This window comes from Microcaecilia unicolor, chromosome 12 (genome assembly GCF_901765095.1).
Source record: "Microcaecilia unicolor chromosome 12, aMicUni1.1, whole genome shotgun sequence".
Lineage (NCBI taxonomy): Eukaryota > Metazoa > Chordata > Amphibia > Gymnophiona > Siphonopidae > Microcaecilia > Microcaecilia unicolor.
This window is the reverse complement of record NC_044042.1, coordinates 103,015,722-103,039,944: the sequence shown is the minus strand read 5'-3', so window position 1 is coordinate 103,039,944 and position 24,223 is coordinate 103,015,722. Positions and strand designations below refer to the sequence as shown.

At 46.4% G+C, this 24,223-nt stretch overlaps 1 protein-coding gene across 1 annotated transcript in view; it reads right to left on the bottom strand.

The window, feature by feature from the left end:
* LOC115482024 (MATH and LRR domain-containing protein PFE0570w-like) overlaps positions 1–24,223 on the bottom strand; it is a 351,267-nt gene that overhangs the window by 174,262 nt on the left and 152,782 nt on the right. Inside the window, exon 5 of the mRNA XM_030221566.1 lies at positions 19,471–19,545. Within this exon, the coding sequence (XP_030077426.1) occupies positions 19,471–19,545 (75 nt within the window). The remainder of the gene's footprint in view (positions 1–19,470; positions 19,546–24,223) is intronic.

Below are 24,223 nucleotides of genomic sequence, written 5' to 3'. Positions count from 1 at the left end.
CTGTACACTTGTCCTTTAGATTGTAAGCTCTTTGAGCAGGGACTGTCCTTCTATGTTAAACTGTACAGCACTGTGTAACCCTAGTAGCGCTTTAGAAATGTTAAATAGTAGTAGAGTTGATTTTGCACTTTTCTGCTTACTGACAGGCATGACCCATGACCTACATAGCTAAAAGCTCAAACTTCCATCTTTCTGTATTTTTGCTGAGAGCTGTAAATGCAAGGTCACACTGTACCAGCAAAGAGTGCTCTTCCCCCTCCCCTTACAGAAATGGTGTCACTTACTCTAGCTCGGAAGAATATGTTTACAGTTTGTGAAGGAAGAAGTGTTGGGGACTTAGATAACACAGTGATAAGGCCCGGGTCCGAGGAAAATTCTTGTAACGGAATAGCACTGCAATCTTCAGTAAAAAAAAACCTTGAACTTATTTTAAGATGCTGAGTTTTATAAACATTATTCTGTAAACAATTACGTACGACAACATTTAGCTGACGTTACAATAAATTTGGCAGACAATACAAGGTGTACACTGGTTGGGAGGGAGATTGATGCTCCAGCCACAGTATATAAGTGGCTGTTGTATTCTATCTAGTCAGAGGGCTGAGATGATCAACAGAGAGTAAGATTTTGCAGCTGTGGTTTCACTCCCTCTCAATAACAAATGGCTATAGCGAATGCTACATACCTGTAGAAGGTATTCTCCGAGGACAGCAGGCTGATTGTTCTCACTGAAGGGTGATGTCCACGGCAGCCCCTCCAATTGGAACTTCACTAGCAAAGGCCTTTGCTAGTCCTCGCGCGCCCATGCGCGGCCGTCTTCACGCCCGAACCGGCTTGTGTTCGTCAGTCCCGTATGTAGCAAGACAAAAACAAGGGAAGACACAACTCCAAAGGGGAGGCGGGCGGGTTTGTGAGAACAATCAGCCTGCTGTCCTCGGAGAATACCTTCTACAGGTATGTAGCATTCGCTTTCTCCGAGGACAAGCAGGCTGCTTGTTCTCACTGATGGGGTATCCCTAGCCCCCAGGCTCACTCAAAACAACAAACATGGTCAATTGGGCCTCGCAACGGCGAGGACATAACTGAGATTGACCTAACAATTTATCCAACTAACTGAGAGTGTAGCCTGGAATAGAATAAACATGGGCCTAGGGGGGTGGAGTTGGATTCTAAACCCCGAACAGATTCTGAAGCACTGACTGCCCGAACCGACTGTCGCGTCGGGTATCCTGCTGCAGGCAGTAATGAGATGTGAATGTGTGGACAGATGACCACATTGCAGCTTTGCAGATCTCTTCAATAGTGGCTGACTTCAAGTGGGCCACTGACGCAGCCATGGCTCTGACATTGTGAGCCGTGACATGACCCTCAAGAGCCAGCCCAGCCTAGGCGTAAGTGAAGGAAATGCAATCTGCTAGCCAATTGGATATGGTGCGTTTCCCCACAGCCACTCCCCTCCTGTTGGGAATCAAAAGAAACAAACAATTGGGCGGACTGTCTGTTGGGCTGTGTCCGCTCCAGATAGAAGGCCAATGCTCTTTTGCAGTCCAATGTGTGCAGCTGACGTTCAGCAGGGCAGGAATGAGGACGGGGAAAGAATGTTGGCAAGACAATTGACTGGTTCAGATGGAACTCCGACACTACCTTCGGCAAGAACTTAGGGTGAGTGCGGAGGACTACTCTGTTATGATGAAATTTGGTGTAAGGGGCCTGGGCTACCAGGGCCTGCAGCTCACTGACTCTACAAGTTGAAGTAACTGCCACCAAGAAAATGACCTTCCAGGTCAAATACTTCAGATGGCAGGAGTTCAGTGGCTCAAAAGGAGGTTTCATCAGCTGGGTGAGAAAGACATTGAGATCCCATGACACTGTAGGAGGTTTGACGGGGGGCTTTGACAAAAGCAAACCTCTCATGAAGCGAACAACTAAAGGCTGTCCTGAGATCGGCTTACCTTCCACACGGTAATGGTATGCACTGATTGCACTAAGGTGAACCGTTACAGAGTTGGTCTTGAGACCAGACTCAGACAAGTGCAGAAGGTATTCAAGCAGGGTCTGTGTAGGACAAGAGCGAGGATCTAAGGCTTTGCTGTCACACCAGACGGCAAACCTCCTCCATAAAAAGAAGTAACTCCTCTTAGTGGAATCTTTCCTGGAAGCAAGCAAGATGCGGGAGACACCTTCTGACAGACCCAAAGAGGCAAAGTCTACGCTCTCAACATCCAGGCCGTGAGAGCCAGAGACCGGAGGTTGGGATGCAGAAGCGTCCCTTCGTCCTGTGTGATGAGGGTCGGAAAACAGTCCAATCTCCACGGTTCTTCGGAGGACAACTCCAGAAGAAGAGGGAACCAGATCTGACGCAGCCAAAACGGAGCAATCAGAATCATGGTGCCTCGGTCTTGCTTGAGTTTCAACAAAGTCTTCCCCACCAGAGGTATGGGAGGATAAGCATACAGTAGACCTTCCCCCCAGTCCAGGAGGAAGGCATCCGATGCCAGTCTGCCGGGGGCCTGAAGTCTGGAACAGAACTGAGGGACCTTGTGGTTGACTCGAGATGCAAAGAGATCTACCAAGGGGGTGCCCCACACCTGGAAGATCTGGCGCACCACTCGGGAGTTGAGCGACCACTCATGAGGTTGCACAATCCTGCTCAGTCTGTCAGCCAGACTGTTGTTTACACCTGCCAGATACGTGGCTTGGAGCAACATGCCGTGACGGCGAGCCCAGAGCCACATGCTGACGGCTTCCTGACACAGGGGGCGAGATCCGGTGCCCCCCTGCTAATTGATGTAATACATGGCAACCTGGTTGTCTGTCTGAATTTGGATAATTTGGTGGGACAGCCGATCTCTGAAAGCCTTCAGATCGTTCCAGACCGCTCGTAACTCCAGAAGATTGATCTGCAGATCGCGTTCCTGGAGAGACCAGCTTCCCTGGGTGTCGAGCCCATCGACATGAGCTCCCCACCCCAGGAGAGACGCATCCGTAGTCAGCACCTTTTGTGGCTGAGGAATTTGGAAAGGACGTCCCAGAGTCAAATTGGACCAAATCGTCCACCAATACAGGGATTTGAGAAAACTCGTGGACAGGTGGATCACATCTTCTAGATCCCCAGCAGCCTGAAACCACTGGGAAGCTAGGGCCCATTGAGCAGATCGCATGTGAAGGCGGGCCATGGGAGTCATATGGACTATGGAGGCCACGTGGCCCAGCAATCTCAACATCTGCCGAGCTGTGATCTGCTGGGACGCTCGCACCCGAGAGACGAGGGACAACAAGTTGTTGGCTCTCGTCTCTGGGAGATAGGCACGAGCCGTCCGAGAATCCAGCAGAGCTCCTATGAATTCGAGTCTTTGCACTGGGAGAAGGTGGGACTTTGGATAATTTATCACAAACCCCAGTAGCTCCAGAAGGCGAATAGTCATCTGCATGGACTGTAGAGCTCCTGCTTCGGATGTGATCTTCACCAGCCAATCGTCGAGATAGGGGAACACGTGCACTCCCAGCCTGCGAAGCGCCGCTGCTACTACAGCCAGGCACTTCGTGAACACTCTGGGCGCAGAGGCGAGCCCAAAGGGTAGCACACAGTACTGGAAGTGACGTGTGCCCAGCTGAAATCGCAGATACTGCCTGTGAGCTGGCAGTATCGGGATGTGCGTGTAGGCGTCCTTCAAGTCCAGAGAGCATAGCCAATCGTTTTCCTGAATCATGGGAAGAAGGGTGCCCAGGGAAAGCATCCTGAACTTTTCCTTGACCAGATATTTGTTCAGGGCCCTTAGCTCTAGGATGGGACGCATCCCCCGTTTTCTTTTGCACAAGGAAGTACCTGGAATAGAATCCCAGCCCTTCTTGCCCGGATGGTACGGGCTCGACCGCACTGGCGCTGAGAAGGGCGGAGAGTTCCTCTGCAAGTACCTGCTTGTGCTGGAAGCTGTAGGATTGAGCTCCCGGTGGGCAATTTGGAGGTTTTGAGGCCAAATTGAGGGTGTATCCTTGCCGGACTATTTGAAGAACCCAACGGTCGGAGGTTACAAGAGGCCACCTTTGGTGAAAAACTTTCAATCTCCCCCCAACCGGTAGATCGCCCGGCACTGACACGTTGATGTCGGCTATGCTCTGCTGGAGCCACTCAAAACCTCGCCCCTTGCTATTGCTGGGGAGCCGAGGGGCCTTGCTAAGGCGCACGCTGCTGATGAGAGCGAGCGCTCTGGGGCTTAGCCTGGGCCGCAGGCGGTCGATTGTACCTACGCTTGCCAGAAGAGTAGGGAACAGTCTTCCTTCCCCCATAAAAACGTCTACCTGAGGAGGTAGATGCTGAAGGCTGCCGGTGGGAGAACTTGTCGAAAGCGGTATCCCGCTGGTGGAGCTGTTCTACCACCTGTTTGACTTTCTCTCCAAAAATATTGTCCGCTCGGCAAGGGGAGTCCGCAATCCGCTGTTGGATCCTATTCTCCAGGTCGGAGGCACGCAGCCATGAGAGTCTGCGCATCACCACACCTTGAGCAGCGGCCCTGGATGCAACATCAAAGGTATCATATACCCCTCTGGCCAGGAATTTTCTGCACGCCTTCAGCTGCCTAACTACCTCCTGAAATGGCTTGGCTTGCTCAGGAGGGAGCTTGTCCACCAAGCCCGCCAACTGCCGCACATTGTTCCGCATATGGATGCTCGTGTAGAGCTGGTAAGACTGAATTTTGGCCACGAGCATAGAAGAATGGTAGGCCTTCCTCCCAAAGGAGTCTAAGGTTCTAGAGTCCTTGCCCGGGGGCGCCGAAGCATGCTCCCTAGAACTCTTAGCCTTCTTTAGGGCCAGATCCACCACACCAGAGTCGTGACGCAACTGAGTGCGCATCAGCTCTGGGTCCCCATGGATCCGGTACTGGGACTCGATCTTTTTCGGAATGTCGGGATTAATTAAAGGCTTGGTCCAGTTCGCCAGCAATGTCTTTTTTAGGACATGATGCATGGGTACTGTGGACGCTTCCTTAGGTGGAGAAGGATAGTCCAGGAGCTCAAACATTTCAGCCCTGGGCTCATCCTCCACGACCACCGGGAAGGGGATGGCCGTAGACATCTCCCGGACAAAGGCTGCAAAAGACAGACTCTCGGGAGGAGAAAGCTGCCTTTCAGGGGAGGGAGTGGGATCAGAAGGAAGACCATCAGACTCCTCGTCAGAGAAATATCTGATGTCCTCCTCCTCCTCCCACGAGGCCTCACCATCGGTGTCAGACACAAGTTCATGAACCTGTGTCTGAAGCTGTGCCCGACTCGACTCCGTGGAAACACGGCCACGGTGGGTCGAGAGGTAGACTCACTCGACGGTACCGGCGGCGCAAGCACCGCCGGTACCGGAGGGGAAGGGCGCAACAGCTCTCCCAGGATCTCCGGGAGAACGGCCCGGAGACTGTCATGCAGAGCGGCTGTGGAGAAAGACATGGAAGCCGATGCAGGCGTCGAAGTCAGAGTCTGTTCCGGGCGTGGAGGCTGTTCCGGGCTGTCCAAGGTGAAGCGCATCGATACCTCCTGAACAGAGGGTGAGCGGTCCTCCTGGTGCCGATGCCTACTGGGTGCCGACTCCCTCGGCGACCCAGAGCTCTCGGTACCGATGCGGGAAGGAGACCGGTGTCGATGCTTCTTTGATTTTTTCAAATGAAGCATGTCACCGGAGCTTCCCGGTACCGACGAGGAGGACGTAGAATCCAGCCGTCTGTTCCTCGGGGCCGAGGCCGAAGAAGGTCGGTCTCGGGGGGGTGGGGGGGTGGGGCTGTACCGCAGGAGCCCTCAGGGTAGGGGGAGACCCACCCGAAGGCTCACTGCTACCAGCAGGGGAATGGACAGCCCTCACCTGCATTCCAGTCGAAGCACCACCGTCCGACGACATCAGCAACAGTGGAGGTCCCGGTACCACCGACGCCGACGCAACCTTTCGATGTCTCGATACCGATGATGCAGAGGGTTGATACCTCGATGCAGTCGATGCCGAGGTCGAAGGTCTTGATGCTGCCAACGTCGATGCACTCGATGCCTCCGGTGCTGTTGTCGACGAAGAGCCCGAGAACAACACGTTCCACTGGGCCAATCTCGCAACCTGAGTCCTCTTCTGTAAAAGAGCGCAAAGACTACAGGCCTGCAGGCGGTGCCCAGCCCTCAGACACTGAAGACACGAAGCGTGCCTATCAGTGACCCAGATTACCCGGGCGCACTGGGTGCACTTCTTGAAGCCGCTGGGAGACTTTGATGACATGGGCGGAAAAATCACGCCGGCGAAATCAAAATTCGTAATGGCGACTAAGGGCACCAAAAATAGGAGAGAAAAAACCCGTACCAAGGCCCCAAAAAAGGCCTACCCCGAATGCGAAAGGAAACTTACGTTGGGGAAAACAAACTGGAAACACGGGAAGGAAAAAGACAGAGGTCTTCCTTTTTTTTTTTTTTTTTTTTAAAGAAATCGTGAAGACGTGCGAGGGTCAACTTTGAGGGGCACGAAACGGCGCAAAACATGACCGTCCCGAGCGCGGACAAAAGAAGACTGACGAACACGAGCCGGTTCGGGCGGGAAGACGGCCGCGCATGCGTGGTGCGCATGGGCGCGCGAGGACTAGCAAAGGCCTTTGCTAGTGAAGTTCCGATTGGAGGGGCTGCCGTGGACATCACCCATCAGTGAGAACAAGCAGCCTGCTTGTCCTCGGAGAATTGTTATTACTTTATTTTCTCTTTATTGTTTAATTGCTCTGTCTCCATCTAATTACTCTGTCCAATTATTTGACCTAATTCTAATTACCTAATTCCCTCTAATTCCCTACCCAATAACCCACCTAACTCCCTAATTCCTTCACCTAATTCCTTAATTACTTTACCTAAAATCCCTAATTACATACCTAATTACTTTGTCTAATTGTTTATTGCCTAATTAGATTATTGTCTGATTGCTTTATCATCTTATTGCATTGTAATTATCTGTACTAGAATAAAGACTATCCCTTTGGAAGGAAAATAGCTTTGGTCCTTTCTATCACCCCTTACCTCGGGGGTGGTTGGTCCATCATATCTAGGGTGGGCGTGAGGAGGTAGAAAAACCTTATTTCACCCATACTTCCAAATTGTATATTTCTTATGGTATGTAGATATATCAGAGAAATAATTCTCACATAATCACGGTCCTCACTGATACTAGGCTGTCAGAGGAGGCCCTAACAGACTCCACTATAAACCCTTCTGTTGGGAAAGAAACAAACATTTGGGCGGACTGTCGATAGGGGCTTGTCCGCTCCACATAGAAGGCCAATGCTCTCTTGCAGTCCAATGTATGCAACTGACGTTCAGCAGGGCGGGTATGAGGACGGGGAGTGGCCTAGTGGTTAGGGTGGTGGACTTTGATCCTGAGGAACTGAGTTCAATTCCCGGCCCAGGCAGCTCCTTGTGACTTTGGGCAAGTCACTTAACCCTCCATTGCCTGCCGCATTGAGCCTGCCATGAGTGGGAAAAAGTGCAGGGTACAAATAAAAAAAAAAGAAAAAGAAAAAAATGTTGGCAAGACAACTGACTAGTTCAGATGGAACTCAGACACCACCTTCGGCAAAAACTTAGGGTGAGTGCGGAGGACTACTCTGTTATGATGAAATTTGAGATAAGGCTCATGCACTACTACTACTACTTATTTCTAAAGCGCTACTAGACGTACACAGTGCTGTACACTTGAACATGAAGAGACAGTCCCTGCTCGACAGAGCTTACAATCTAATTAGGACAGACAGAACAAACAAGAGATAAGGGAATATTAAAGTGAGGATGATAAAATAAGGGTTCTGAACAAAGTGAATAAGGGTTAGGAGTTAAAAGCAGCATCAAAAAGGTGGGCTTTTAGCTTAAGATTTGAAGACGGCCAGAGATGGAGCTTGATGTACCGGCTCAGGAAGTCTATTCCAGGCATATGGTGCAGCAAGATAAAAGGAACGGAATCTGAAGTTAGCAGTGGAGGAGAAGGGTGCAGATAAGAGAGATTTACCTAGTGAACGGAGTTCCCGGGGAGGAAAGTAGGGAGAGATGAGAGTGGAGAGGTACTGAGGAGCTGCAGAGTGAATGCACTTATAGGTCAATAAGAGGAGTTTGAACTGTATGCGGAAACGGACAGGAAGCCAGTGAAGTGACTTGAGGAGAGGACTAATATGAGCATAACGACACTGGTGGAATATTAGTCGTGCAGCAGAATTTTAAACAGATTGAAGAGGAGAGAGATGGCTAAGTGGGAGACCTGTAAGAAGCAAGTTGCAATAGTCTAAGCGAGAGGTGATAAGAGTGTGGATGAGGGTTCTGGTAGTGTGCTCAGAAAGGAAAGGGTGAATTTTGCTGATATTATAGAGAAAGAAACGACAGGTTTTAGCACTCTGCTGAATATGTGCAGAGAAGGAGAGGGAGGAGTCGAAGATGACCCCAAGGTTACGAGCTGATGAGACAGGAAGGATGAGAGTGTTATGCACAGCAATAGAGAACGGGGGAGGAGGAGAGGTTAGTTTAGGGGGGAAGATGAGAAGCTCAGTCATGTTTAGTTTCAGATGGCACTGAGGCATCAAGGCAGCAATATCAGACAGGCAGGCTGATACTTTGACCTGGATTCCTGCTGAGATTTCTGGTGTGGAGAGGTAGATCTGGGAGTCATCAGCGTAAAGATGATACTTAAAACCATGGGATGAGATCAGAGAACCAAAGGAAGAAGTATAGATGGAGAAAAGAAGAGGTCTAAGGACAGATCCCTGAGGTACACCAACTGACAGTGGGATAGAAGTAGAGGAGGATCCACTATTTATTTATTTATTGCATTTGTACCCCACATTATCCCACCTTTTTGCAGGCTCAATGTGGCTTACAGGGTGTTAATTTGGTATGATCATTACATAGTATTATATACAGTCGGTAATAAATTGGAAGTAAGAGAGGAATTAATTAGAAGGTAATGGTAAGGTCGTGTCGAAGTGTTTTAGAGCGTTTGGGTGATGTACTGAGTAGTATGATTCATCAAGGATTGTTTTTGTATGCTATGTTGAAGAGAAATGTCTTCAAAGCTTTGTGGTTTGATTCATCGAGGATTATTTTTGTAGGCTTTGTTGAAGAGAAATGTCTTCAAAGATTTGCGAAAGTTGGTTAAGTTGTCCGTGGATTTCAGGGTCTTGGGTAGTGCGTTCCATAGCTGTGTGCTTTTGTACGCAAAGGTAGTAGCGTATGCCTGTTTGTATTTGGTTCCTTTACAGCTGGGGAAGTTCAAGTTGAGGAACTTACGGGCTGATCTTCTGGAATTTCTGGGTGGTAAGTCTATTAGGTTCAGCATGTAGATTGGGGCCTCTGCGTGAATGATTTTGTATACGGTCGTGCAGATCTTAAACTCAATTCGTTCCTTGAGCGGGAGCCAGTGTAGTTTCTCTCTTAGGTGTTTTGCGCTTTCGTATTTGGGTTTTCCAAAAATAAGACGGGCTGCGGTGTTCTGGGCTGTTTGGAGTTTTTTAATGGTCTGTTCTTTACATCCTACATACAGAGCATTGCAGTAGTCCAGGTGACTTATCACTAGTGATTGTACCAGGGTGTGGAAGACGTATCTAGGGAAAAAAGGTTTTATTCTTTTGAGTTTCCACATTGAGTAGAACATTTTTTTTGTTGTGTTCTTCACATGGGTATCGAGTGTGAGGTTTCGATCAATAGTGACTCCCAGAATTTTCAGATTTTCTGAGATGGGAAGTGTGCAGTAAGGTGTGGTTATGGTAGGATAGTTGCTTGTGTTGTATTGGGATGTGAGGACCAGACATTGAGTTTTTTCTGCATTCAGTTTTAACTTGAATGAGTCCGCCCAAGAATGCATGATGTGGAGGCTCTGATTGATCTCGTTGGTTATTTCGTTTAGGTTATTTTTGAACGGGATATAGATCGTAACGTCGTCCGCATATATGTAGGGGTTAAGGTTCTGATTTGCTAGTAATTTGGCCAGTGGTGTCATCATCAGATTGAAGATAGTTGGCGAGAGGGGGATCCCTGAGGAACTCCACACTCCGGTGTCCAGGTTGGTGATCTGTCATTGTTCGTTGCTACTTGGTAGGACCTGGTGGTGAGGAAGCCTTTGATCCAGTTGAGAACTGGGCCTCCGATTCCAAAATATTCTAATAAGTGTAGTAATATTTCATGGTCTACCATGTCGAAAACACTAGACATGTCGAATTGTAGTACGAGTATGTTTTTGCCGGTTGCTATTGTTTTTATTGAATGAGTTCATTGCAGACACAAGTACAGTTTCAGTGCTGTGGTTTGATCTGAAACCTGATTGAGACTCATGTAGGATTGAGTGTTTGGTTAGGTATTCCGCGAGTTGTTTTGTCACTATGCCCTCCATCAGTTTTGTTATGAGCGGGATGGAGGCGACTGGTCGGTAGTTTGTTAGGTCCATTGTGCTTTTCTTGGTATCTTTTGGCAATGGTGTGAGAGGATATTTCCTTTGTCCTTAGGGAAGAGACCATTTAGGAGTCTGTAATTCAGTTGGTTCGTGAGGTCTATTTTGAATTGTTTGGGGGCAGCTTTTAGTAAGCTAATCGGGCAGATGTCAAGTTTGCATTGAGATTTGGCGTATTTTCCAAGCCAGTGTGTGAGTTCATCCATTGTAATCAAGTCAAAGTTGGTCCATGATCTGACCCGCTGGATATTCCCCAGGTTTCGGGTCTAGGCATTCAAGGATGCTTGTATATTCAGTGGTAGTGATTGGAATCATGTGTCGGAGCTTAGTGATTTTCTCTTTGAAATATTTTGCTAGGTTAGTAGCCGATGGTGTTTCTGTGCTATTTGAGGTGACCAGTGTGGTGTCTAGGAGATTGTTTACAAGTGAGAAGAGTTTGTGCGTGTCCTTGTAATTTGGTCCTATTATAGTTCTGTAGTGCATTCTTTTGGCTTGTCTGATTTTATATTTGTATTTCCTTTGCTTCTGTTTCCATTCATTGAGCGTGTATTCGTCTTGTTTTTTTCTCCAAGCTCTTTCTAGTCTTCTAACCTGTGTTTTTAGTTCCTTCAGCTCTTCGTTGAACCAGGGGATTGAACTTTTCCTATGTGAGGTCCTAGTTTGGAGTGGTGCTATTTTGTCTAGCACTGATCTGCATCTTTTATCCCACTCCTGTAAAAATTGGGGTGAGTCTGTAGTTGTCGTCCATTCGTCGGTGTATATTTGTTGCCAGAATATCAGCGGATCTATCTTGCCTCTTGTAGTGTATGTCCTTTTTTCTTGTTTTTGTTGTATTGCTTTTGTTTTCCAGAGGAGCGATGTGTTTGCCTTGTAGTGGTCTGACCATGGTATGGCTATCCATTTTGTGTCTTTTATTCTGATGTTCTCTTCTGGTGAAAATTTGTGGGTTATGATGTCTAATGTATGTCCTTTCTTGTGAGTGGGTTGCATATTAGGCCAGTGGAAGTCCCAAAGTTGAAGGAATTCCTTGCATTCGTGTACGTTGTTTGTGTTTATATTTTCCAAATGAAGGTTGATGTCTCCCACTATAAGAATATTTTGGTAAGACAACCAGGTATTTGATATGAAATCCATGAAGTGTGCCTGGGCATTTTGCCATTTGGCCGGAGGTCTATAAAATAGGATTATATTTAGTTGGTCGTGCAGGTTGGGGTGGTTGATCCTGACTGAGGCTATTTCGAGTTGGGGGAGGATTGATTCCGCTGTTGTTGTGACTGTGAATTGGGCTTTATAAATTATGGCTATTCCTCCACCTCTCTTTCCTTCTCTTGCCCAATGGATACATTTGTACCCTGGTGGGCAGAGCTCTAGGATTATTGGGTCTTTGGCGTTATGAGTCCAGGTTTCATTGATGAGAAGGAAGTCAAGGTCATCTGCTGTTATCCAGTCAGTTATCGTTGTGGTTTTTTCGATTACTGATCTAGCATTAGAGTATCCCACGTTTACTAATTGGTATTGCTCCCTTGAGTTCAGGTTTGTATTTATTTTTATCAGTTGTCTGTGTTCTTGGTATGTGGATGCGGTGCTCTCTCTTTTTATCGTTCCTTGTTGGTGTCTGTGGGTGTTGGGGTTGTAGTGGACTTTGTTGTTGTTTCTTGAGGACATGATTAGTGTGTGTGCGGTGTGTGGTTTGTGCGGTATGAGGTTATTATTAGGTGTGTCTTGGATTGTTTGTACTTGTATGAATATGATGAGGCAACGGATAATTAAGGTTGTTTTGCTGGGGTACATGTCAGCAATGAAGACACTGCAGCGATTTCTAAAGTGACAGTGCCTAGGATATAGAGTGTAAACCCAGAACTCAAACTGCCGCAGTCTTTCAGTCCGAGATATGGGTATAAAGTATGTGCATATGATGGATTTCAAATCGACAGTGCCACTGCTCAGGTTCCGACGTGGAACATGTTTCACATAGTTTCATCAGGGGGTTAGCTCCGTCAACCGCTATTCCTGTATATTCAAAGCAAACATGCAGCAAGCAAGCAGGAGGATTAGTGAAAAATCCTGGCAGCAGACAAGCATAATAACAGAGAGTCCCAGCAGTAGTCAAGCAGGCTAGCAAGCAAATTAAGTGTAGATCTATTGCAGCTGTTCCCATCGGCAGCAGAAAACAGCAAAAGTCTCAGCTGTGATCAAGCAAGTAAGTAGGATTATGTGTGGCTCTATTGCAGCTGATTCCATCGGCCAACGAAAACAGTGAAAGTCCCAGCTGCAATCAGGTAGGCAGGCAGAATTATGTATAGTTCTATTGCCGCTGATCCCATCAGCAACAGAAAACAGTCAAAGTCCTAACAACAGTCAATTAAGCAGAGTTATATGCATGTGTTTAAAGTAGCAAGTCAATTAATACAGTTAAGTGAACATTTAAACATAAAGCGTGGTATATCATGTATAATGCAAAGCAGTTTAGAAGCATTTCGAAGTGGGCGGTTAAAAGCAAGCATTTAAAAGGTCTAGAAATACATTTAAGAATAGCAGGAATTGAGATAATTATGCTGATCAGATTCTTAAAAGTTTCTTACCACAATGTAGCATTAAACAGAGTAGCCATTCAACTAAGGTATCTATACTTGCAATTTATCACAAGAGTTCTTTGCTACTATGTTACAGTATTACAATGTTACAGCAAGCATAGAGTTAATTTGAGTTAATTTGTACAGGCAGAAGGTCTAGGTTATACCATCAATCTATTTTGAGTAGGAACTTCCTCCCAAAATGGTTAAGTTCCCAATCATTGGGTTTTCTTTTCTTTCTTTTATTTTATTTACTCTGCTCGCCGCGTGACAGTACCGTTCGCGTGGCTGGCTCAGGCCATCTCACCGTGTCCAATACAGAACATGACATCTGTACAATGAATTGGGTAGAACCAATCATGGCTTTCAGAGTCCAGTGTATTACAGTCCACTGCTGTCTCTTGCATTCCTCTTGACCAGCTGTCTTCGATAGAGGCTACTAGGTGTAGTGATGAAGGAGATCTTTGCTGAAACAGAAGTCTTTTCTTGCAGAGTTGTTGTTGTTGGAGCTATACTAGAGTATATGCTAAAGGTACGCTGAGATAGATAAGAAGAAAACCAGGAAAGAACAGAGCCCTGAAATCCAAGTGAGGACAGTGTATCGAGACGTATGCTGTGATCGACAGTGTCAAAAGCAGTGGAGAGATCAAGAAGAATGAGGATTGAATATTGACCTCTCGTTCTACCGCGTTCGCATCTTTGGAAAAGGTTCGTTTGCAGATTAATACCTTTACGTCTGTATCATACCACCCCTGTTTCTCCTTTCCTCCAGAGTATACATGTTTAGGTCAGCAAGTCTCTCCTCATACCTCTTGTAATGCAAATCCCATACAATTCTTGTAGCTTTTCTTTGCACCGCTTCAATTCTTTTTACATCCTTAGCAAGATACGGCCTCCAAAACTGAACACAATACTCCAAGTGGGGCCTCACCAACGACTTATACAGGGGCATCAACACCCCCTTTCTTCTGCTGGTCACATCTCTCTCTATACAGCCTAACAACCTTCTAGCTATGGCCACCACCTTATCACACTGTTTCGTCACCTTCAAATCCAAATCCAAGATCCCTCTCCCCGTCCGTACCTATCAGACTCTCACCGCTTAACACATACGTCTCCCGTGGATTTCTATTCCCTAAGTGCATCACTTTGCATTTCTTCGCATTGAATTTTAATTGTCAAACCTTAGACCATTCTTCTAGCTTCCGCAGATCTTTTTTCAAGTTTTCCACTCCTTCCCGGGTGTCCACTCTGTTGCAAATCTTAGTATCATCTGCAAATAGGCAAACTTTACCTTCTAACCCTTCGGCAATGTCACTCACAAATATATTGAACAGAATCGGCCCCAGCACCGATCCCTGAGGCACTCCACTACTCACCTTTCCCTCCTCTGAACGAATTCCATTCACCACCACCCTCTGGCGTCTGTCCGTCAACCAGTTCCTAATCCAGTTCACCACTTCGGGTCCTATCTTCAGCCCATCCAGTTTATTTAAGAGCCTCCTTTGGAAAACCGTGTCAAAAGCTTTGCTGAAATCTAAGTAGATTACATCTATAGTTCGTCCCTTATTCAATTCTCCTGTCACCCAATCAAAGAATTCAATGAGATTTGTTTGGCAAGATTTCCCTTTGGTAAAACCATGTTGTCTCGGATCTTGCAACTTATTTGCTTCCAGGAAATTCACTATCCTTTCTTTCAGCATCGCTTCCATTACTTTTCCAATAACTGAAGTGAGGCTTACTGGCCTGTAGTTTCCAGCTTCTTCCCTATCACCACTTTTGTGGACCACATCCGCCGTTCTCCAATCCCTCTGAACCTCTCCAGTCTGCAAGTATTTATTAAACAAATCTTTAAGAGGACCCCGCCAGAACCTCTCTGAGCTCCCTCAATATTCTAGAGTGGATCCCGTCCGGTCCCATGGCTTTGTCCACCTTTAGCTTTCCAAGTTGTTGATACACATTCTCTTCTGTGAACGGTGCTCTATCCACTCCATTCTCAGGTGTACTTTTGCCAGTCAATCTTGGTCCTTCTCCAGGATTTTCTTCAGTGAAAACAGAACAAAAGTATCTATTTAGCAAATTGGCTTTTTCTTCATCATTATGCCCTCCCGTGGGAGGTGGTGGAGATGAAAACGGTAACGGAATTCAAACATGCGTGGGATATGCATAAAGGAATCCTGTGCAGTAGGAATGGATCCTCAGAAGCTTAGCCAAAATTGGGTGGCGGAGCAGGTGGGGGAAGAGAGGTTGGTGGTTGGGAGGCGAGGATAGTGGAGGGCAGACATATACGGTCTGTGCCAGAGCCGGTGATGGGAAGCGGGACTGGTGGTTGGGAGGCGGGAAATACTGCTGGGCACACTTGTACGGTCTGTGCCCTCAAAAAGGCAGGTACAAATCAAGGTAAGGTATACACATATGAGTTTATCTTGTTGGGCAGACTGGATGGACCATGCAGGTCTTTTTCTGCCATCATCTACTATGTTACATAGCGTTTCGCTGTATCTTTTAGTCTCACAATTCCCTTTTTAGTCATTCTTTTTTCACTAATATACCTGAAGAAATTTTTGTCTCCCCTCCTGACATTTCTAGCCATTTGTTCTTCTGCTTGCGCCTTCGCTAGACGTACTTCTCTCTTGGTTTCTTTCAGTTTCATCCGGTATTCCTCCCCGTGTTCCTCTTCTTGAGATTTTCTATATTTCTGGAACGCCAACTCTTTAGCCTTTATTTTCTCAGCCACTTTCTTGGAGAACCATATCGGTTTCCTTTTTCTCTTGCTTTTATTTACTCTCATTACATAAAGGTCTGTGGCCCTATTTATTACTTCTTTCAGCCTGGACCACTGTCCTTCCACTTCTTGTACGCCCTCCCAGCCCATCAGCTCCTTCCTCAGGTATTCTCTCATTTTACTAAAGTCAGCATGCTTGGAATCCAGGACTTTGAGTTTAGAGTGGCCGCCCTCTACTTCAGCTGTCATAGCAAACCAAACCGTTTGATGGTCACTGCTTCCCAGGTGTGCATCCACTCGGACATTTGACACACTATCCCCATTTGTGAGCACCAGATCCAGCGTCGCTCCCTCCCTCGTGGGTTCCGTCACAATTTGTCTGAGCAGAGCACTTTGGAAAGCATCCACGATCTCTCTACTTCTTTCTGATTTTGCAGACGGAACCTTCCAATCTACTTTGGCAGATTGAAATCTCCCATCAACAGAACCACTCATCTCTTTTTAAGGTGATCCATATCGCTTCATCCTTTCCCCAGGTCCCTGTCATTTCAGTCGCCATGATATCATTCCTTACATACAGAGCTACTCCTCCACCTTTACGACCCTCTCTATCCTTCCTAAATAGATTATAGCCTGGTATGTTTGCATCCCATTCATGGGAACCATTGAGCCACGTCTCCGTGATTGCAACAACATCTAAGTCTGCCTCCAACATCAGGGCTTGAAGGTCATGAACTTTAATGCTTAGACTACGAGCATTTGTGGCCATCGCTTTCCATCTATATTTCCTGGTATGTGTTTCAACATTAGTGATTTGGGGGTGTCTTTTCACTGGGTACCTTCATATCTTTTTGTTCCAACTTCATTGCTTTTTCCTGTTCCTCAGTTCTATTTTCAGGAGCATCACAGTGCTGTAATGGAGCAAAAGAATTCTTTAGTGGCAACACTTGTGCGGGCGGATGCTTCAGTGTCACATGACGAAGTCTGCATGACCTTACTGTGAACCATCTGTTCTTATGTGGTTTTATTCTTTGAGGCAGTGGTGAGAAGTTATTATTCTGTGCAGTCCTAGAAGCTGCTTTAATTGCATCCAAAATTCGTAGTACATTGCATCCAATTCGTAGTACACTGGCCCCCCTGACATGCCAGGACACCAACTGGGCACTCTAGAGGTCAGTGTGGTGGACTTCAGAAACAGCTCCCACATGCATAGCTCCCTTACCACGGGTGCTGAGCCCCCAACCCCCTCCCCCAAAACTCACAAATGTACAACACTACCATAGCTCTTAGGGGTGAAGGGGGCACCTACATGTGGGTACAGTGGGTTTTGGAGGCCTCCCATTTACCAGCACAAGTGTTACAGGTAGGGGGGATGGACCTGGGTCCGCCTGCCTGAAGTGCACTGCGGTACCCACTAAAAGTGCTCCAGGGACCTGCATACATGCAGGCCTCTAGGACTTGTTGCTGCTGTAGAACCTTGGCACACCAGTTGACACCTGAAGACTAATGTCTCCAAAAACGTCGTTAATTGGAATAAGCACGTTTACTCACAGTTAACTGCAGCTCAGAGGTTGTGCCCCACTGGCAAAGAGTCTCCCTGGTACTGAGATTAGCAGTAGGTCAGAGCTGGCAGAATGCTGTACAATGCCCACTTTCAGTAAGGTGGGTAACACATGAAAGGGAGCTAAAACTGGCTTACAAAAACGGCCACTAGCTCATGGACTACCGGAAACAAAACAGGGCACACTCTGACCCAGTAAGCAGAGGGAAAAGCACCATGGGAGTAGAGCCTACCAACTACCAACATCGTGAGCATTTAACACAAGCTAGTGGAATCACTGAGCTCAATACCCTACACCCACCACAATGCATTGCTGATGTGACTCTGCAGTGCGCATAACAGAAAAGGTGTCACACTCACCCGAGAGCCACATCAGAACCAGGGAAAGGCTGTCAGAGGACAGAACACATTCTGCTGTCATGGAGGTGGGTATGGCATTTGAGGCTGGCATACAGGCTGGGAAAAAAAGTTTGTAAAGTGGGTTTTTTGGTGGGAGGGGGTTAGTGACCACTGGGGGAGTCAAGGGAGGTGATCCCCGATTCCCTCTGGTGGTCATCTGGTCAATTGGGGCACTTTCTTGGGACTTGGACCTGAAAAAAAAGGGTCCAAATAAAGCGGACCAAATTCTCGTCAAAAACGCCCTTCTTGTTTCAATTATCAGGTAAAGACGCCCATCTCTCCTCGGCCGATAACCACACCCCAGTCCCGCCTTCACCATGCTTCCGACACGCTCCCGTCCACTTTGTTCGTTCCTGCGACGGAGTGCAGTTGAAGACGACCAAAATCTGCTTTCGATTATACCAATTTGTTTGCCCACGGGAGAAAGACGCCCATCTCCCAATTTGGGTCGAAATATGGGCGTCTTTCTCTTTCGAAAATAAGCTGGATAGAAGAATTGGAAAAGGTGCAGCGAAGGGTGACTAAAATGATAGTGGGGATGGGACGACTTCCCTAGGAAGAAAAACTAAGGAGGCTAGGGCTTTTCAGCTTGGAGAAGAGACGGCTGAGGGGAGACATGATAGAGGTATATAAAATAATGAGTGGAGTGGAACAGGTGGATGTGAAGCGTCTGTTCACGCTTTCCAAAAATACTAGGACTAGGGGGCATGCGATGAAACTACAGTGTAGTAAATTTAAAACAAACCGGAGAAAAGTTTTCTTCGCCCAACGCATAATTAAACTCTGGAATTCGTTGCCGGAGAACGTGGTGGAGGTGGTTAGCTTGGCAGAGTTTAAAAAGGGGTTAGACGTTTTCCTAAAGGACAAATCCATAAACCACTACTACCCACATCCCTGAAAGCTATTGACAAAATAACTTCCGCAAATCTTTGAAGACACACCTCTTCAACAATGCCTACAAAGAGAACCCACAGTCTTACAAGACTACCTCACCAACCCAAAGTCCACCTACAATAGCATCCTGCATAACCCCTTCCTTCTCTCTTCCCTTACTTATTTTCTGTACATTACTAATTGTATCTGATATCATGTAATGACTATGTCATAACAAAACTCTGTAAGCACATTGTATCTGACATCATGTAATGACTATGTCATAACAAAACTCTGTAAGCCACATTGAGCCTGCAAATATGTGGGAAAATGTGGGATACAAATGCAATAAATAAATGGACTTGGGAAAAATCCACAATTCCAGGAATAACATGTATAGAATGTTTGTACGTTTGGGAAGCTTGCCAGGTGCCCTTGGCCTGGATTGGCCGCTGTCGTGGACAGGATGCTGGGCTCGATGGACCCTTGGTCTTTTCCCAGTGTGGCATTACTTATGTACTTATGTTTCTATGAACAGTGGGCATCAGACCTTGACTTCATGCCCTTCCTCAAAGTTCACATCACGATTTATGTATTCATGTATGCTACTTCTGTCTTTATTCCAGATGTGCATGTCGAAACACCTTTCCAAAAAGGAATGAGAGAGGTAATATAGTACATATCTCCAAGCATGAGCCTGTCCTAAAAGACAAATCTAACTCAGCCAAACTTCTATATGAAAATACCATCAAGAGGTTGTATAAGATACATGTTTTATTCATCAAATCCTACAAATATGTTGATCATAACTTTTCCTGTGTCCCAAGTTTGAGTGAATTCATTCCTTATAAGAAAGGTAAAGTAGCATATTTTTAGTAGCTAGATTACTAAAATTTAACAGAATACTCACAGCTTCCTCAGTGACGTTGATGCCATCATAATAGATTTAACTGTTGGTATGGTTGCATTTGTTCCTCCAATACCTCTGAAAATGTATTAAAAAAAAAGGCTATATAAGATTTTGAAAAGTGTGCAATAAGAAAATACTTTGTGTGGCAACAAATTGTGAAACTGATTGCCAGTTACCAAATGGCCCTAATTCAGAAGTGATGACTGTCACTATTTCTTTTTATTGTTCATTTAGGGAAATAAAGATTATAACCTAAAAGTCTGCAGAAGATCAGATAGATTAAGATCTGTATTAACACTTAGGCCCGATAATCAAAGAGTTTATGTTCCTACCTGAGAGTTATGCTCCTAAATTGGCCTCTTTGAAAATTTACTAGGGCTCTCATCAAAATAGTGATGTCCAAGTCAGAATTTATCCTCATCTGAATAGTGATTTCCAAGTCAGAACGTCCACCTCACATGTACTTTTGAACAGGAAAATGTCAAGATTGCCTGTTTGAAAATATGTGAGATGGACAGCCATACACTGAAAATGTCCAGCATGAACATCCATTTTATAAACTGGAACATCCAAATTATGAACAGGTGAAAACAAGGGACATGGATGTATATATGGCAGAATTCTCTGAAAATGGCCACACAGATGTCCAGAGCAGAAGGGCAGCCTTGAATATTCACAGTAACATAGTAGATGACGGCAGAAAAAGACCTGCACGGTCCATCCAGTCTGCCCAACAAGATAACTCATATTTGCTACTTTTTGTGTATACCCTACTTTGATTTGCACCTGTGCTCTTCAGGGCACAGACCGTATAAGTCTGCCCAGCACTATCCCCACCTCCCAACCACCAGCCCCGCCTCCCAACCACCAGCTCTGGCACAGACCGTATAAGTCTGCCCAGCACTATACCCGTCTCCCAACCACCAGCTCTGGCACAGACCGTATAAGTCTGCCCAGCACTATCCCCGCCTCCCAACCACCAGCCCCGCCTCCCAACCACCGGCTCTGGCACAGACCGTATAAGTCTGCTCAGCACTATCCCTGCCTCCCAACCACCAGTCCCGCTTCCCACCACCGGCTCTGGCACAGACCGTATAAGTCTGCCCAGCACTATCCCCGCCTCCCAACCACCAGCCCCTCCTCCCAACCACCGGCTCTGGCACAGACCGTATAAGTCTGCCCAGCACTATCCCCGCCTCCCAACCACCAGCCCCGCCTCCCAACCACCGGCTCTGGCACAGACCGTATAAGTCTGCTCAGCACTATCCCTGCCTCCCAACCACCAGTCCCGCTTCCCACCACCGGCTCTGGCACAGACCGTATAAGTCTGCCCAGCACTATCCCCGCCTCCCAACCACCAGCCCCGCCTCCCGATCTTGACTAAGCTCCTGAGGATCCATTCCTTCGGCACAGGATTCCTTTATGCTTAACCCACGCATGTTTGAATTCCGTTACCGTTTTCATTTCCACCACCTCCCGCGGGAGGGCATTCCAAGCATCCACTACTCTCTCCGTGAAAAAATACTTCCTGACATTTTTCTTGAGTCTGCCCCCCTTCAATCTCATTTCATGTCCTCTCGTTCTACCATCTTCCCATCTCCGGAAAAGGTTCGTTTGCGGATTAATACTTTTCAAATATTTGAACGTCTGTATCATATCACCCCTGTTTCTCCTTTCCTCCAGAGTATACATGTTTAGGTCAGCAAGTCTCTCCTCATTCGTCTTGTAACGCAAATCCCATACCATTCTCGTAGCTTTTCTTTGCACCGCTTCAATTCTTTTTACATCCTTAACAAGATACGGCCTCCAAAACTGAACACAATACTCCAGGTGGGGCCTCACCAACAACTTATACAGGGGCATCAACACCCCCTTTCTTCTGCTGGTCGCACCTCTCTCTATACAGCCTAACAACTTTCTAGCTACGGCCACCGCCTTGTCACACTGTTTCGTCGCCTTCAAATCCTCAGATACTATCACCCCAAGATCCCTCTCTCCGCCCGTACCTATCAGACTCTCACCGCCTAAAACTTACGTCTTCCGTGGATTTCTATTTCCTAAGTGCATCACTTTGCATTTCTTCGCATTGAATTTTAATTGCCAAACCTTAGACCATTCTTCTAGCTTCCTCAGATCCTTTTCCATGTTTTCCACTCCCTCCCGGGTGTCCACTCTGTTACAGATCTTAGTATCATCCGCAAATAGGCAAACTTTACCTTCTAACCCTTCGGCAATGTCACTCACAAATATATTGAACAGAATCGGCCCCAGCACCGATCCCTGAGGCACTCCACTACTCACCTTTCCCTCCTCTGAACGAATTCCATTCACCACCACCCTCTGGCGTCTGTCCGTCAACCAGTTCCTAATCCAGTTCACCACTTCAGGTCCTATCTTCAGCCCATCCAGTTTATTTAAGAGCCTCCTGTGGGGAACCGTGTCAAAAGCTTTGCTGAAATCTAAGTAGATTATGTCCATAGCTCGTCCCTGATTCAATTCTCCTGTCACCCAATCAAAGAACTCAATGAGATTTGTTTGGCACGATTTCCCTTTGGTAAAACCATGTTGTCTCGGATCTTGCAACTTATTGGCTTCCAGGAAATTCACTATCCTTTCCTTCAGCATCGCTTCCATTACTTTTCCAATAACCGAAGTGAGGCTTACCGCCCTGTAGTTTCCAGCTTCTTCCCTATCACCACTTTTGTGAAGAGGGACCACCTCTGCCGTTCTCCAATCCCTCGGAACCTTTCCCGTCTGCAAGGATATATTAAACAAATCTTTAAGAGGACCCGCCAAAACCTCTCTGAGCTCCCTCAATATCCTGGGGTGGATCCCGTCCGGTCTCATGGCTTTGTCCACCTTTAGCTTTTCAAGTTGTTGATACACACTTTCTTCTGTGAACGGTGCTCTATTCACTTCATTCTCATTTGTACTATTTCCAGTCCATCGCGGTCCTTCTCCAGGATTTTCTTCTGTGAAAACAGAACAAAAGTATCTATTTAGCAAATTTGCTTTTCCTTCATCATTATCCACATAGCGGTTCGCAGTATCTTTTAGTCTCACAATTCCTTTTTAGTCATTCTCCTTTCACTAATATACCTGAAGAAATTTTTGTCACCCCTTCTTACATTTCTAGCCATTTGTTCTTCCGCTTTTGCCAGTCGTATCTCTCTCTTGGCTTCTTTCAGTTTCATCCGGTATTCCTCCATGTGTTCACAGATAGCCGGTTAGCCGCTATGCACTAAACTGTGGTAAAAGGGGCTCTGTGCTAGCAGTGGCAGCCATTGTTGTCGAGCACCAGGGCCCATTTTACCGCAGCGGGTGAAAATAACCAAAAATGAAATGGCTGTGTGGTATATTTGCCCTTGCCACGTGGTCAATTGGGGAGGGGGGGGGGGGGGGGGGAAGAAGCACATCGTCACCCAGAGGAGGCGGTTAGAGCTCCTTCCCTAACCGGGCACCCACACTGGGCCGGCGGTAGTTCTGGCAACCCTTTATTAAAAGGGCCCCTAAGTGCTCATATTCAGCAGAGATAGACTTCCCGAGCTTGTACGTCTAGCTCCATCTTTGGCCATTTTCAAATCCAGGCTAAAAGCCCACCTCTTTAATGCTGCTTTTGACTCCTAACCACTACTCACTTGCCCTGTACCCTTTTATCCCCACCTCTTTAATTCCCTTACCTCTTAGTTCTGTCTGTTTGTCTGTCCTATTTAGACTGTGAGCTCTTTGAGCAGGGACTGTCTTTTCATGTATGGTGTACAGCGCTGCGTATGCCTTGTAGCGCTATAGAAGTGATAAGTAGTAGTACTAGAGATAACCATCTTATGCTGAATATTAGCACTATTTAACCGGCCAGGAGCTGTTCCTGGCTAGTTAAATAGCAGTGAATATCAGGCCCATAAATCTTATAAAATACAAAGTAAAATTATATAAACAAACACAACTGACTAAAACCAAATCATTCTAACAGCAACAACTGAAAAAAAAAAAAAAAAAGACCAGCTATCCACCTGTACAACTCCAACAACGCTATTAACAAAAAATGCCCTTTTAAAGAAAAATGTTTTTAGCTGTTTCCTAAACTGGAGAAGAGATGCTATCTGCCATAACTCTAGAGGAAGCCTGTTCCACATTGTTGGACCTGCTATAAAAAGCATCCTTAAGAACATAAGTGCTGCCATACTGGGACAGACCGAAGGTCCATCTAACCCAGAATCCTGCTTCCAACAGTGGCCAACCCAGGTCACAAGTACCTGCTTTTACTACATTCTTTGTCGCAAATTCCAGAGTTTAATTGCACGTTGAGTGAAAAAATATTTTCTACGATTTGTTTTAAATTTATTACGTTGTAGCTTCATTGCATGCCCCCTAGTCCTAGTATTTTTGGAAAGAGTAAACAAACAATTCACATCTACCCGTTCCACTCCACTCATTATTTTATAGACCTCTATCATATCTACCAACCCTCAGCCGTCTTTTCTCCAAGCTAAAGAGCCCTAGCCGCTTTAGCCTTTCCTCATAGGGAAGTTGTCCTATCCCTTTATCATTTTCGTCGCCTTTCTCTGTACCTTTTCTAATTCCACTATATCTTTTTTGAGATGTGGTGACCAGAATTGCACACAGTATTTCAGGTGCGGTCGCACCAAGGAGCGAAACAAAGGCATAATAATGTCCTCATTTTTGTTTTCCATTCCTTTCCTAATAATACCTAACATTCTATTTGCATTATTAGTTGACACCGAACACTGAGCAG